At 40.4% G+C, this 16,073-nt stretch overlaps 1 protein-coding gene across 4 annotated transcripts in view; it reads right to left on the bottom strand.

Annotated features, from left to right (window-relative positions):
- The window catches only part of ERAP1 (endoplasmic reticulum aminopeptidase 1), a 129,004-nt gene that overhangs the window by 7,220 nt on the left and 105,711 nt on the right, over positions 1–16,073 (bottom strand). For all 4 annotated transcript variants that reach the window (XM_060093175.1, XM_060093178.1, XM_060093176.1 and 1 more), the window contains 13 exons: positions 15,928–16,062; positions 14,718–14,838; positions 13,273–13,427; positions 12,804–12,917; positions 11,466–11,597; positions 7,697–7,828; positions 7,478–7,549; positions 5,829–5,983; positions 4,271–4,350; positions 3,521–3,704; positions 1,741–1,897; positions 867–1,051; positions 10–171 (listed from right to left, as the gene is read on the bottom strand). In XM_060093175.1, the coding sequence (XP_059949158.1) occupies positions 10–171; positions 867–1,051; positions 1,741–1,897; positions 3,521–3,704; positions 4,271–4,350; positions 5,829–5,983; positions 7,478–7,549; positions 7,697–7,828; positions 11,466–11,597; positions 12,804–12,917; positions 13,273–13,427; positions 14,718–14,838; positions 15,928–16,062 (1,784 nt within the window). The remainder of the gene's footprint in view (positions 1–9; positions 172–866; positions 1,052–1,740; positions 1,898–3,520; positions 3,705–4,270; positions 4,351–5,828; positions 5,984–7,477; positions 7,550–7,696; positions 7,829–11,465; positions 11,598–12,803; positions 12,918–13,272; positions 13,428–14,717; positions 14,839–15,927; positions 16,063–16,073) is intronic.

The following is a 16,073-nucleotide window of genomic DNA, read 5'->3' on the forward strand; positions in this document are numbered from 1 at the left end:
ATTACTTACCACTGAAGCTTTTCTTTATTGTGGGTAATACAGAGAGCAAATTCAATTTGGTTTTTCTCAGTACTGGACAATGACGATTGATATTTACTATAAAGAAAATCCCATCCTTCTGGGTTCTGGGCCCCTACAGCAAACACTGCCAAGGTCACATCGCTGGGCAGCCTGTGGAAAAGAACACACCCAGGGAGAGGCTGAGATGAAGGAAGTGCGTTTGCATGCACGAGAGAGACAGGTTATGAAACGGTAAACTGGACCCACAATCAGAGAAACATGCCTGGAAATATAAACAAAAATAACCTCTTTCCTTCAGTAACACTTTAGGAAAGAAGCAAGAGAAAGTAACTGAAAGTAGGTTTTAAGTAGCCTTCTCAAAAATACATTGTGAAATGCCACTTCTATAAACACCTACATTTCTAACATACTTTAAGGATGCTGAGTGACTCAATAGGTGGTCACTTTTCAAGTCAAAAGAAGGAAGTTCAAACTAGACTTAAAATGTAGTCCATGAACAAAAGTCAGGAATCCAATAGGACCACCTGTTTGTAAGCACTTTTATAAATAGAAGCATGTATATTGTTGGCTTAGTATTTCCTGGATGGGACTTAAGCTCCAAGTCTAAAAGGACTGAATCCCTGCCGCCAGCCTCCCCGTTAACCAAACCCCCGGCCTCCTGTCAGGAACTTAAAACAGAAAGTTGAGCACTGCATAGATAAGTCTAAAAAAAAAATTATTTTCCCAAAACGGACAGCAGGGGAAACTTGTCTATACTTGTTTTTTCTCCCAACATTTAGCAATGATGGTGGAAAAATAAAAGATACCCCTTATCTGAACAAACTGGTTGTTCGATAAAAACAGACCTCAAATTCCCATTGGCTTCCTGCCACTGTCTGAAATAGCCTTCTGCCTTCTGCACACAGGGCTGGTACTTGCGCACACAGGCCAGGAGAAGCAGCTGACTCCGCAGCATTCGCTCTGAGATGGAGCCCTCATCCGTCCAAGTCTGCTTATCAATGAGGTCCCTCAGCAGCCCGATGAGAAAGGCCTGTGGGAAAGCCACATGTGCCACCAGTCCCGTCCCCAGTCATCTCGTGGTTTATATAATCCAATACACCCTCAGGTGATGGGGATTATTTTTTAAAGCTTAGTCCAGTTCATATTTCCAAAACCATGCAGTTGTTTATATTTAATTATAAAAGGGGTCAAAAGCAAGAAATGATGAATGATTTCAGTATTTGTGTAACAATCTTTTATAAATATATCCTTATCTACTTAAAATCAGGATGAACTGCCACTTTCAAAGCAAACTAAAAGAGACAGTTGATAGGACTACATTTTGAGAGCAAATTATACAAGACGTCATTACATTTTGCCAAAAGTAGCAATTTTGTGCCTCTTGCTTAAGTACCTGAGTCCCAGAAAATCTTAATAGCAACCACCACAATACAGAAGTAAACTGACATAAACAATTAGCCAAATGAGGGAATGGCAAATCTGTGAAACTTCAGAACAGAATCTAACAGTGTCATGCCTATTTTTAGTGCCAAAATAAAACCAAAGTCTTCACTGGTCAACCCAAATACTGAGGTAACTGTGATTTTCTTTAAAATATATCAAGATATATATAAGATATATATATATATATAATATACACCATGATAAGAACTCTTTTCCACACCTACACCAAAGCAAACCAGTTATCTAAAAACTATTCAACTTATTTCAGGCTTTTACCTTGAACTGAGTTTCCACGTCATTCATATCTCTTTTCTCCATTAACTTATACATAGGTATCAGTTCATTCAAACCCTGGAACACTGGCATGATTTCAGTTTCATGTTTCAAGTACAAGGTTAAATCCAAGGCTTTTTCAATGGATAGCTTTCCAATGCTGGTCAAGAGACACCAGGGTTAGCAGTTTAAAAGAAAATCCAGGAAATCAACTATTTGTTTCAAAAGTTATTTGAACAACCTTCCAGCAAAATATTCAATCGGATATAAATGCTCCCTTATAAATAATGACCTTTTCACTAACATCTTTCCTGTCACATACATCACAACATGTGACATGTTTACACTGTGAAGGAACTTTCTCAAATAATAGAGCTAGGGTTGACTAGCTCTATGAGTTGTGGTTAAGATGCAATGGGAACAGGTCAGCACCTGTCCCTCTGTGAAACGTCGGACTGTGCTGAACTTGCAGAGTAAAATGGAAAATTTGATCAAAGATCCTTCAGGAAGCCTCACCTGAGACTGCCACTCAGTCACAAGTATGAGTCCCTGGAGTCAACACATTCTTGTCTCCATTTCAAAAAGAAACTGAATATAGGGCTTCCCTGGTGGCACAGTGGTTGAGAGTCTGCCTGCCGATGCAGGGGACGGGTTTGTGCCCCGGTCCGGGAAGATCCCACATGCCGTGGAGCGGCTGGGCCCGTGAGCCATGGCCACTGAGCCTGCACGTACGGAGCCTGTGCTCCGCAACGGGAGAGGCCACAACAGTGAGAGGCCAGCGTATGGCAAAAAAAAAAAAAAAAAATAGAAACTGAATATAGATATCAATTCTTCATTCTAGAGGGTTGGTGTTAAACATCTCAGTGGTAGGGTGCACACTCATGTAAATAAACACAAAATCCCCTATGATGTCATCAGTAATGCGCTATGGAAGGGAATATTTAGGCAGGGCAGAAACGGCTAGATAAGCAACCCCTATCTTTATTCCCCACTGCTTTCTGTCACCTCAAGAGGCCTAGGAAAGGAAGTCCACAACATTTAGAGCAGAGACATGTGGGGCTGAGAATTACAGTATTACCTCCCACTTGGGTGATTCCCCTTAGACTTCAGTTCTACCTAAATATTGAAGGAGGTTGAGTTTTAGGCTTGGGGAACATTTCCTGAAAAGCCAATGTTATGGGGCAAAAAAAAAAAAAAAAAAAAAAAGAGTGAACACTATCCGAACCCACTCAAAGGTCGTCTGGTTGGGCCACATTTTATGAGCCATAAAGATGCTATGCAGTTCAGCTATCCAGTTTGGGTGGGGTGGGGTGGGAGTCGGGCGTGTGGATATTTCTCCTTTAGTCGGAGAGATGTAATGCTGACAACTTGGGCCTGGGCCAGTTGGTCTTCTAAGAAGGCTTCAGGATTGTCAGAGACCCAGTGGGGAGAAACCTGATCTGTTACAGCAGGGCCAGAAAGAGCTGCAGGACTAGGCTTTAGGGACCAGGCAAGGGGCTTCTCCAGGATGTTGGTCTCTTGGTTTTCTACACTTTTACCTCAGTCTGATCCGAGTCGTTAATGATAAAGATTAAAATACAGATTCCTTACTTTTGCCTTACTCAGCGGACGCAGACAAGAGGTTAATCCTAAAACTAAAAGCAACCTTGAATTGTTAGAAGAACTTAGGAGAAAATACCCTTCAACTTCTTATTAGCAATCACTTTCATCTTTAGAAATCAAGGATTTGAATGATAACAGCAGCTTTCAGAAACAAACCAAGACTGTGAAGAGCTTGTATTACCTGACAAGCTGAAAAGCATTGTTAATGAGACTGGCCCGATCACTACTGCTGATGGCTGTGTGTTTTCCTTTTAAAAGGCCAGTCAAAGAATCCCATCCATCATCCTCATAATGCACTATGTAATAGCCATTCATTCCAACATTAAATTTGATCCATTCCACCTCTTCTGGGAGGATGAGCACATCTAGAGCAAATAAAATAAATCATAGCTCCATTTTCTCTCGATTGGAGAAAGCTTTTCTGATCAGAGACTGGAAAAGGAAGTTAAAGGCGAGTTTAATACTGAACAATTTTAATACTGAAATGAGTTTCATATTGAACACATTCCTTTTAGAAACCAAAAAACAGCATCCCAATAGACAAAAGCCAATACTAGTTTTAGACACTAATTTTGTGAGATTTATAGGCCTATGAGAAGAATGTAATGTTTCAGGCCATATGTATGATATAACCCAGCAATGTTAAAGTAAGGGGAAATTTTCCCAAGTATCTCTTCTCCTCAGCATTACATAACTCAACTGTTTTAATCCCTATCTGGCAAGATATTGTCCTTCCTTTTTTGCAACCAGACAGTATTTTCAAACCTATATTCTTCACTAGAAATCGAGTCACAGATCTGCTTAAGATAAAGGCTGACCTGATCCTTTTTGTTTTAACCAAGATAAATAGCAAAGGAAACTTATTATCTAAGTCCTACACATTTCCATAGTTCCTTCTTGAAGAAAGCTAGTTAGTTCCACAGCAAATTACCTGTTCTTGTCTTCAGCAGAAATCGCTGGACTGAGTCTGAGTTGCTGGTAATGAATGTCAATGGGACATGCCACAGGTACCTACAAGAAAGGAGGATGGATTTGTTCATTTGCTGATTCACCGCACCAAGCAGTTCTTAAATCTCCTACCATGCTCCGGGCACTGGCTCATTGAAAGAAGGATGGTACCCAAAACTGCTACAGTAAAGAGCTCAAAACATCCCCAGCCCATTTTCCAGCTTTGTAGGAGTGGCCAGCTGGACACTATTCATTCTTCTTGGACTCCTTGAATAGAGCTAGGAATTTGGGCTCAAGTGAGCCCTGACAGCCTTTGCAGTGATTGCCTCAAGGGATCTCAGGGTGCCTAACTTTAAACATGTGACCACTAGTAATGGCAGAAGTTGACAGCATGTGCCTTCTAAATCATATACTCAGAAGAACACAGCATCGCTTCTGTGGAATTCCTGCCAAGGATGCATAAGCTGAATCTGATTGTGAAGAAACAGCAGAAAACCCAAATTAAAGGACATTCTCTAAAATAGCTAGCCTGTACTCTTCAAAAATATCAAGGTCAAGAAAGACAGACTGAGAAACTGTTTCAGAAAAAAAGAACTAGAGAGATGTGAACAGTAATACAATGTGATCCTATATAAAATCCTGAACCAGGTTTCTTTCTTTTGCTATAAAGATATTATTAGGACCACTGAGGAAAGTTGAATAAGGTTGATACATTTGATAATAGTATTTATCAAGTTCACTTCATAATTTTGATAAAGGTACTGTGGTTATATAAATGAATTCTCTTGTATTTTAGGAAATACTACACTGAAGTATTTCAGGGTAAAGAGGAAATCATGTCTCCAACTTACCCTCAAACATTAAAAATATATATATATGCCATATATATATAGAAAGAAATAAAGATCATATTTTTTGGAATTGTTTGATATTTTAGGTTATATGGAGAGAGAGAAAACAAATGTGGTAAAGAGTTAACACATATCTGGGCAAAGAATATATGGAATTCTTTGCTCTCTCCTTATATTTTCTCCATAGGTCTGAAATTATTTCAAAATAAAAAATTTTTAAAATAGTGTCCATCCAGGGTCAGTCAAGTTGCAGTGTCTCATTTCCAGTGATGTCCTCTGTAGTGTTAAGCTGACAAACAGGTTCTGGGATCTAACTCAGACTTCCAAAGAAGAGAATGGAGTCTCTTGTATTTCCCAGAAATCACCTAAATGTTTATGTCCTTAGCTCCAACCCAAATGCCAGGCACTATTGTTATTAAGTGGCAAATGCTTATACTGGAGTTGATTTCAAGCCAGTAACTGGAAATTACCATCACATCTAACTACAAACCATGAGAATGTTAAAATAATTATATATCATCTTCATCCGTTTGAATAGATGGTGGTGTATAAGTCAAATTCATAGGATATATAGATTTGATTAAAATATTTTAGCAACAAAGTTAAGGGCACTACTTCAAAAATAAGGGTTCACCCTATAAGACAGACGTTATCTAAGCAACAAAATGAGTTTCTCTCTGTGAACGTTACCCAGTTTCTGGGGCGTCGTCCGGGCCTTTCACATAGTGCTCTTGCTTCATGTGTACGCTCCTCCCTCTCACTGTGATGGTTATCAGGGGAAAGCCCTTCTGAAGCGTCCAGGTGTTCATCATGGTTTTCACATCAAGGCCTTCCTGTCGCCAGTGCTGGTTTATAAGAAAAAGGCAGATGCGTGACCCACTTGGACCCAACTCTAGGAAAAGAAAGAACCCAAGCTTGTGCTCATAGGGTTGCAACCAGTGAAGCTCTTCTGCATCCTTTCCCCTGCTCCCTTCCCCTGCTCCCTGTCTCCAGCCACTCATGCCCATTAAAGCACTGACTGTTTACTTTTCATTCTCTTCCTGTACACATAGATGTCTTGAGAACAGGTACCACACCTGGTTCTCCTGGACAGACCTTAGCTTGGCACCAGGTACAAAGCAGGACTGTGAATGAATGCAGGGGGAGAAGGGACAGAAAGTGGCCACGTGTTCAACACCTACATAACGATGCTGGCTCTCAGACAAGCAAGGTGGGGAAAACATGTTCCATCAAGAGCCTGTACTTCCCAAGTGATAACACCTACATGGCTCATGCTTAACAGGTGGCCGTGAACTCAAACAAGGATCTATTCTTTTTTTTTTTTCCCGCGGTACACGGGCCTCTCACTGCTGTGGCCTCTCCCGCTGCGGAGCACAGGCTCTGGACACACAAGCCCAGCGGCCATGGCTCACGGGCCCAGCTGCTCCGCGGCATGTGGGATCGTCCCGGACCGGGGCACAAACCCATGTCCCCTGCATCGGCAGGCGGACTCTCAACCACTGCGCCACCAGGGAAGCCCAAGGATCTATTCTTTGATACTAAAGGTTTTCAAAAAATACTTAAGAGCTAATAAAAGGATAAAATGTACTACAGGACACATCTAGTAACTACTGAATAAAGCTGTCTCTAAAAGCAAAAAAGCCAAGAAAATAAAAATCTGGTGGATAAAATCCTGTTGAATCTCCAGACTCACCCTCAGCTACCTATGAAAATACTCCACAAGGCCAGATAAACAGAGACTCAGACTGTATTGTGATTCAGGTGTTATAAATTCTTTATAGTTTAGCAGTTAAAGACATGAGTTAGATCTAAATTCAAATCCCCACTCTACAATTTACTAATCATATGCCTTTGGATTTCATATTCCCATCTGTAAAAACAGGGATAACAGTACTCGCTCATAGGCTTATTGTGAAGAGTAAAGCAGATAATACACATAAGTGCTTCAAACGTGCCTGACACATAGTCAGTGCTCAAGAATGCTCACTGCCGTCATATGTTTTTTCACAAATGAAGAGCTATGGAAACGATCTACCTGATCTACCTGATCTACCACAGAAACATGTCATAAATCCACTGCTTTACAGAGAGTGAAGCTGAAGAAATTAGTATCAGTGAGATGTGGTACCAAAGAAGGCTGGACAACTCCTTTGCACAGATAGATTTAAGAAAAATTGTGGAAGGCTATCAGTCTGGTATAGTTTAAACACAACCTTATCTATAGAGAGACTGATATAATCAAGGACCTCGGAAAGTTCGGCACAGAGCTATCTATCCTTCAAAGAAAATGGAGTAAAAGAATATGCTTCGGGGGAACACGTACAGATGTAAAAACTTACTGAAGATGAAGATGAATGTTCACCTCTAGAACAAAATCCATCCATTCGTTGTGTGCCCTCTGTAGGGCAAATCTAAAAACCAAAAATAAACACATCACTCAGTTCTGTAAAAAACACTCATGATTCTTCTCAGAGGGGTTAGTGTGGTGCAGAATAAAAACAAAACAAGATAATAGGCCTGTCAATCCCAAACACAGAGATACACAAAAACATACTCACACTTGCCATGCTATTCCAAAGGTCCTCGTTTTTTGTGTTTTTATAGCTATACTTCTGCAGATACTTTACAATACCACTTTTAAATGCATCGGCACCAAGATAATCCCTTAGCATATTCAGAATACAAGCTCCCTGAAAAGACAATGTAAATAGTAAATAACCGTTAGCTGTAGTTTGTCTCCATCCAATCTACCCTCACACTATTTTGGAGTCATTCTTTAAAATGCAGATAGAGTAACTTTTTAGTGTCTAGCAATTCGTGGAACAATTAGAGAAAGTGGGTTAAACCTGGACCTGTCGAGGCAGGGGATCAACATGACTGTTTATGCGTTTAGTCCACTGGAACTCTTTTCTATCACTAACCAAGGCTCCCCAACATCTGTGAGCTTCCATTATTCACAGGTGAGTGGACAACGTACAGACTAAAACTGGACTTGAACCACCACGTGGCTCTCCTACTGCCACTCCGGGGTGGGAGTGGGGAGGGATAGAAGCAAAGGTGAGTTAACAGGTGAGGAATCTTGGAGCCCAGGCAGGCTTGAGCAAAGAGAACTGGCAGGGCAAGAGTAACAATGAGAAAGGGAGCAAGAGAATTCCTAAATACTCTGCATTCCCATGATAAGAGCTCTTCTCCCCTCCACTCCCATTCTTGTAGATCATGGGTCACAAACTCAAATGCCTCCAGTGGTCAGACAGGTGACAAATGAGGGAAGTAGTCCAAGGATAAAAAAAAATGTTCTTTTACGTTGTTTCCCCCTGAACTTTGCATACAACTAACCACCAAGGACTCGTCCTTCCTTCCTCCTTCCCTCTCTCTCAACACACCACCCTCTTTCAAGTCTTCTTTTCCTAAGAAATCATGATTCCCTCTTCCGAGAAAGCCCTTTCTACATCCTTTACTCCCTGAAAAGCCCCAATTCGTCTTTTTTTCTTAATTAATTTTTATTGGAGTATGGTTGCTTTACAATGTTGTGTTAGCCTCCACTGCACAGCCCAATTCATCTTTAAGACAAAACTCAAAATCTTCTTTTCTGAGAAAATTTCTTAGGTTCCCCCTAGGCAGAGGTAGTCTCTCTCTGGTTCTAGGGGATCATAGAGTCACTAGATAGGCAAAGCCCAGGTCCCTGAATGTCTACATGGTGTGCATATTCCTGCCAACAGGACTGGTGTTTTTTTTTGAGGTATAATTGACATATAACATTAGTTTCAGGTGTACAACATGAATAAGTACTTGTATGTAGTGCAAAATGATCACCCCAATACACCTTGTTAACATCCATCATTACACAGTTACAAATTTTTTTCTTGTGAGGAGGACTTTTAAGATCTACTTTTAGCAACTTCTGAATACACAATACAATGTTATTAACTATAGTCGCCATGCTGTATATTATATCCCTGTGATGTATTTTATAACCTGGAAGTTTGTACCTTTTGACCTCCTTCACCCATTTCACCTACCGCCGCCCCTCACCCCTGGCAACCACCAATCTATGAGCTCATTTTTTGTGTGTTTGTTTTTACATTTAACATATAAGTGAGATCATACAGGATGTGTCTTTCTGACTTATTCCACTTAGCATAATGCCCTCAAGATCCATCCATGTTGTCACAAATGCCAAGATTTCCTTTTTTATGGCTGAATATTGCACTGTGGAATGGTCACTTATGGAAACAATTATCTTGGCTATTGTAAATAACACTGCCTGGAACGTGGGAGCGCACATAACTCTTTAAGCTAGTGGTTTTTGTTTTCTTTGAATAAATACCCAAAAGTAGAATTGCTGGATATGATAGCTTTATTTTTTAATATTTTGTTTTCCATAATGTTTTCCACAGTGGCTGGACCAATTTACATTCCCACCACAGTGCACGAGGGTTCCCTTTTCTCCACATCCTTGCCAATACTTGCTACCTGTCTTTATGAGATGAGCCATTCTGACCAGCGTGAAGTGATGTCTCATTGTGGTTTTTTTTTTTTTTTTGCGGTACACGGGCCTCTCACCGCTGTGGCCTCTCCCGCTGCGGAGCACAGGCTCCGGACGCGCAGGCTCAGCGGCCATGGCTCACGGGCCCAGCCGCTCCGCGGCATGTGGGATCCTCCCGGACCGGGGCACAAACCCGTGTCCCCTGCAAAGGCAGGCGGACTCCCAACCACTGCGCCACCAGGGCAGCCCTCTCATTGTGTTTTGCTTTGCATTTCCCCAATGATTAGTGATGATGAGCACCTTATCATGTACCTCTACTGGCCATCTCTTTGTCTTTGGAAAAGTTTCTATTCAGTTCCTCTGCTCCTTTTAAAATCAGATTGTTTTCTTTAGTCATTGAGTTGTATGAGTTCTTTATATATTTTGGATATTACCCCTTGTCAGACATATGGTTTGCAAGTATTTTCTCCCATTCAGTAGGTTGCCTTTTCATTTTGTTGTTTTTTTGTGCAGACAGCTTTTAATTTGATGTAGTCCCACTTGGTTTTTGCTTTTGTTGCTTATGCTCTTATACTTTTGGTGTCATATACCAAAAAAATCACTGCTAAGACCCATGATAAAAAGCTTTTTCTCTCAGTTTTTATGAGTATTATGGTTTCCAGTTTTAACATTTAAGTCTTTAATCCATTTCAACTTAGTTTTCGTGAATGGTGTAAGATAGTGGTACAGTTTCATTCTTTTGCATGTGGTGTTGGGAGAACTAAATGATCATTTTTTTAAGAGACTCTCCATTCCCCATTGTATATTCTCAGGTCCTTTGTCATAAATTAACCATATAGGCATGGGTTGATTTCTGGGCTCTATTCTGTTCCATTGATCTATGTGTGTGTTTATATGTCTGTTTTGTTTTTGTTTTTGTTTTTTGCAGTACACAGGCCTCTCACTCTTGTGGCCTCTCCTGCTGCGGAACACAGGCTCTGGACGCGCAGGCTCAGCGGCCATGGCTCATGGGCCCAGCCACTCCGTGGCATGTGGGATCCTCCCGGACCGGGGCACGAACCCGTGTCACCTGCATCGGCAGGTGGACTCTCAACCACTGCGCCACCAGGGAAGCCCCTATATGTCCGTTTTATGTCTGCTTTTATCTCCTCTTCGCTATTGATGGAAACATGCAAACAAGATATACTTTTCCATTTGCTACACATAAAACAGCCAAGCATAATGATAAATGACACATTCTCTGCCTTGGTGAGGATAACAGAAACAGTTGGGAATGGAAGGGAAAGTGGAAAAGCAGAACTCTGATCTCATAAAGGAGCCATGACTTAGCTCCAGTCTATGTTGCTAAGGGAAATACAGGCCTGGTATGACCAGAATCCTTTTTCCCTCCAATCGAAGCCAGAAATCTGGATTTTTATATAAAATCTCCCAATTATTATATGTGGGCAACAATTTCCAATTCTTTTATTGAACACATTGTGCAGGACAACTGTTTCTGAAGGCACCAAAAGCTATACAAGGGCAGGGGCTTTTGCCTGGTACAAAGTTGATGCTCGATCAAGACCTATTTATTGAAGGATAAATAAAAAGCTTCTGCAGGCCATGAATATTCAACTTAAGACAGTAAACAAAGTGACCACAATATAATCTTTAGGATTTTAAGCTAAACTTCAAGTTAGGCCTAAAAGAGTTAACTCTGGGCAGCATGGGTGAGAAGTGAAGGAATTCAATCTGGGCTAGTCCTTATGAAGGGAAAGTCACCCCAAAACACTATCTATAACCTCTCCACCCCACATTTTTAAGTGTAGGGTCCAAACTGTACCCTTATAATCCATTTTTACCTTTTCATAAGAAACTTCATCAAATATCTCCCGAATCTGAGCAGGATTCTCCACAGGTGTGGACACAGGGTGTGAGGAGTTTAACGCATCTACCTCCATAGCATTAAAACACTTATCAAAGAAGTAATCTTCCTATTGAGACAGAAAAAAAGACAACATCACCAATGATTTACATTTACTTGAAAAAAATACGAAATGAGGATGGTCTGACCTGGGATAATAGGTTTACACTCTAATTTTCTAATCTAACCTATTCCATATTTATAGAATTTACAAAATTAAATAGAATTACTATCTTCTAAAGAACAGCCAAGAAACAGTGATCTTAGATCAACACTGAAATTTTTGTTTAAATACTTATCACCTTAGAATAAAGAAAATTTCCTATTAAAAAGAAAAACATTATGTTTACAGTCCAACAGTGCCAAAATCAGCAACTAAAATGTATAGTGATTTAAGTATCTCCAATCATCATCTATACCATTTTAAAGCAAAGAAATTTAGTTTTAAAACCATGTAGTGAAAGAAAAAGTAATGAAAAACAAATCCCAACTATAACCTGATTAGGGCATATTACCCAATAGAATAATATCCATACGTAATCATTTTTATTATTAAAGACTATGTGGAAACAGGAAAATATTTATGATCCACTGTAGTGTAATAATTATATGTACATTATAATTATAACTACATATAAGTTATGTGTATTGGAAGATGAAAATGGGATATGAATATGTACAAATGAAAATTATAATATGATAAAGGATTGTTTTTACATAAAGTTTCTTTTTCATTTTATTGCATTTGATTTTCACAAGTTAAACACATGATTTTTAAAATCAACACGTAGAGGTTCCAAAGCATTAAGTCTGTGACCCATGCATGAGTCTAGGTTCTTATACAAATGTACAATTACCTTAAACATAACTCATCTCATTTGACAAGTAGGACCCTATTGAAATAGCAGAAATCTGTACCTAATACTTCTTCAGTGAGCAACCTGAAGGTTGGGGAAGTGGTATGGAACAGACAGGTTGTCATTATTTCTATTTCTTTGATATTAAGGGAAGACAAAATTTAATACTAACTTCATAACAATCATAGATTTGGAAATAAGCAATTGAGTTTGGAAATAAACCTTCGCAATGTATCTTTAAAGTTCACTAGCACTTTGGAAGCCTGATTCATATTTAACCTCCCAGGGAAGTTATCAGTCTTTCTATGAATTCCATAATCTAACATCAGTAAGTATTTTCCAGCAACATTAAACAACACAACAGGTTGATCTAAAATGTAAAAAAAAAAAAAAAAAAAAAGTAAGTAAATACAACTTACAACTTTCAGTTCTGGATGAGTCACACTGACAGACACGAACTCCATAAATTTGGCAAATCCCTCATTTAGCCAAAGATCATTCCACCATTCCATAGTGACGAGGTTCCCAAACCACTGAAAGGAAAACATTACTCAGGTTATTCACAGATTTCTACGGAAACTAGATTATCTATGTGGCCATAAACGTCAGACATTCAGAAGGAAATATATTTTATATGTGTAAGGTCAGTATATGAATGTTAACATTTATAAAGCTAATATTTTTTTCAAAGTAAAAAGAAAAACTTCGCAATGTGTATTATAAAACATGGTACCTAATGCTTTAAAGAAATAATTTTTTCTTCTGGGAAAAAAGACATAGTAAAAATGAATTGGTAGAATTCATACAATAGTATGAATAGCCTATGTCCCAGAAAAGCAATATAGATATAGTTAACATTTTTTTGAAAGTGTGATTGAGCTTATATACCTGGTGGGCAAGTTCATGGGACACAGTCATCGTGATGCCAAGCTTACTTGATGCAGAAGACTTTTCAACATCAAACAGTAGAGAAGATTCCCTGTATGTTGTCAGTCCCCAGTTTTCCATAGCACCAGACTGAAAGTCAGGAATAGCAGCAAGATCTTGGGAAGGAAACAAAAACATCTTACCAATCTCAAGTTACATGTTGCCCAAACACACTAACTTTCAGAGTGGATGGGTATAGGGATCAAAGAAAAACTACGTGGCTCACGCAGAATCATGGATTATTCTAGACTGAAGAACCTTTCACAATAAAGAAAAAGGACTCAGTGACTCATAGAGTTACTTTGCTGCTGCAAGACAAAGTCAGGCTTGGTTTTCAGACCTCCTGACTCCATTTCTAATTCTCTGACAAGGTGCTTGGGGACTAGACAATTTTAACAACTGTCTCAATAATCCACTCGACCTTGGATGCCCAAGACTCCCATACACCTAAAAACTCAAACACACAGTAGTTTGGGTTTTTTTGGGTTTTTTTTTTGTGGTACGCAGGCCTCTCACCGTTGTGGCCTCTCCCGTTGCAGAGCACAGGCTCTGGACACGCAGGCTCAGCGGCCATGGTTCACGGGCCCAGCCGCTCCGCGGCATGTGGGATCTTCCCGGACCAGGGCACGAACCCGTGTCCCCTGCATCGGCAGGCGGACTCTCAACCACTGTGCCACCAGGGATGTCCACACACAGTAGTTTTGAGGGCTCATGTAAGAAAGAAAATGCAGATTTTCTTATGCTCTATCAATGAATTCATTCAAAAAATTCATTGAGTACTCTATGTTCCTACCAAATGTGTGCCAATCATGAAAAAAATGCAGCCTCTGTCCTTTGCTATCTGCCCAATAATATAGTTGTGCTTATCTTTAAAGTCAGAAGGCAAGGACTTCCCTGGTGGCACAGTGGTTAAGAATCCACCTGCCAATGCAGGGGACACGAGTTCAAGCCCTGGTCTGGGAAGATCCCACGTACCATGGAGCAACTAAGCCCATGCACCACAACTACTGAGCCTGCACTCTAGAGCCCGCGAGCCACAGCTACTGAAGCCTGCACACCTAGAGGCCATGCTCCACAACAAGAGAAGCCACCGCAATGAGAAGCCTGTGCACCATAACGAGGAGTAGCCCCCACTCACTGCAACTGGAGAAAGTCTGCGCATAGCAACGAAGACCCAACGCAGCCAAAGATAAATAAATAAATAAATAAATAAATAAATTTAAAAAAAAATAAAATTTAAAATCAGAAGGCAAAATTATCTCCATGCCATGTGCCTCAGGAACCTGCCAGGTTTTAATGACTTGAGGGCCTGCCGAGCTGAGGAGGGAGATGCCAATTAGGAGGATATAATCTACTGCTGGGGTCAGTAAATGCCACACTTTGTAACATCTGTGCCAAATCTATACCTTGTTTGGATAAGGGATATGGAATGCTGAAATAATCCTCATAAAATTCTAGAAGAGTCACCGCGGCATCCAGGGCATAATCTGCCTGATTTATCTTGTCTGGAACAGCATACACGGAAACCTGAAGAGAAAGGTATACGAAAGTTATCCAAATGCCACAGTGGCTTCTCTAGAAGACTGACATTAACAGCTTCATATTGTGGGATATGGTTGCCAATATTAAGAAAGACAATTGGAAGTTCTATTTCTTATATTAAGGCTGACTGTTCCTGATCAACCCCCCTTCTGAAAACTACAACAAATGCTGGATAACAAATACAAACATGTCTTTTTAAATGTTTACATGAGATAGTGAAAAAGTAAAGCAAACTTAGTTGCCAAAAATGAAGGGACAGTAGAACCCTGGGAAGTCAGCAGAGCACTGCAGCAAGCTTTTGCCCTGAGGACACTGGCCTAGTACAGATGGACTTGAGTTTGGGTTTTCATGGCATTAAAGAACTCAGGGGATAGGAGACAAAGTCCCAAGCCTGCCCAAGGTGGGAAACCTGATAGGAAATGTACCCCTATTTAAATAAATGAGGTAACTTCAAATAAAGTGTCCCGTCCCTCCTCTCCAAAAATCTTATTTGCATTCAGAGCCACAGCATACAATTGAGTAGGTTGTTCACTACACAACGGTACCCACCCAAGTGGCAAGTGCTCTTTGAAACAAGATCTTTTGCTCTAGTACTCCAGTATTCCCTGGCCCAAATGCTCTCCCCAGAGCCATTTAATACTCCAGGCAGACTGCTCTATCTTACTTCCTTCCCATGATTAGAAACCCCCGCTCAGGTAGTCAGTGACATTCACTTCCAAACTGCATGAAATTATACACAGGAGCAACCTTAGAAACCATTGCAGGATCTAGTCCAACTTACACATTTTAAAGAAGTATAAGCTAACTTCCAAGGGGAGCAGGGCAAAAGGGAGCAGAAAGTCAGTTAGTGGTGGAGCCAGGACCATGACCCAGGCCAGGCCAGGCCTCACCACATATTTTTGCTATTAGAACCCCACTGTAAATATGAGTATCTGAGACAACGGGATGACCAACCAACTGGTTTGCCCAAGACTGAGGGGATTCCTAGGATGCAGGACTTCCAGTTTTAAAACCAAGACAGTCCCAGGCAGGCCAGGACAAGCTGGTCACCCTATGTGACAATCGCAGGTTCACCTTGATGCCACTTTTGGTCATCTTGCTGACAGATTTAAAATCTGAAACAATGAAGGCCACCAGGTAGGTGCTCATCTTCACAGTCACATCAAAATGGTCTTCTACGAGTCCTTCAGCAACAGTCACAGATTTAACCTAAAATCAGA

The sequence above is a fragment of the Mesoplodon densirostris genome, chromosome 3, assembly GCF_025265405.1.
Source record: "Mesoplodon densirostris isolate mMesDen1 chromosome 3, mMesDen1 primary haplotype, whole genome shotgun sequence".
In the NCBI taxonomy this organism is placed as follows: Eukaryota; Metazoa; Chordata; class Mammalia; order Artiodactyla; family Ziphiidae; genus Mesoplodon; species Mesoplodon densirostris.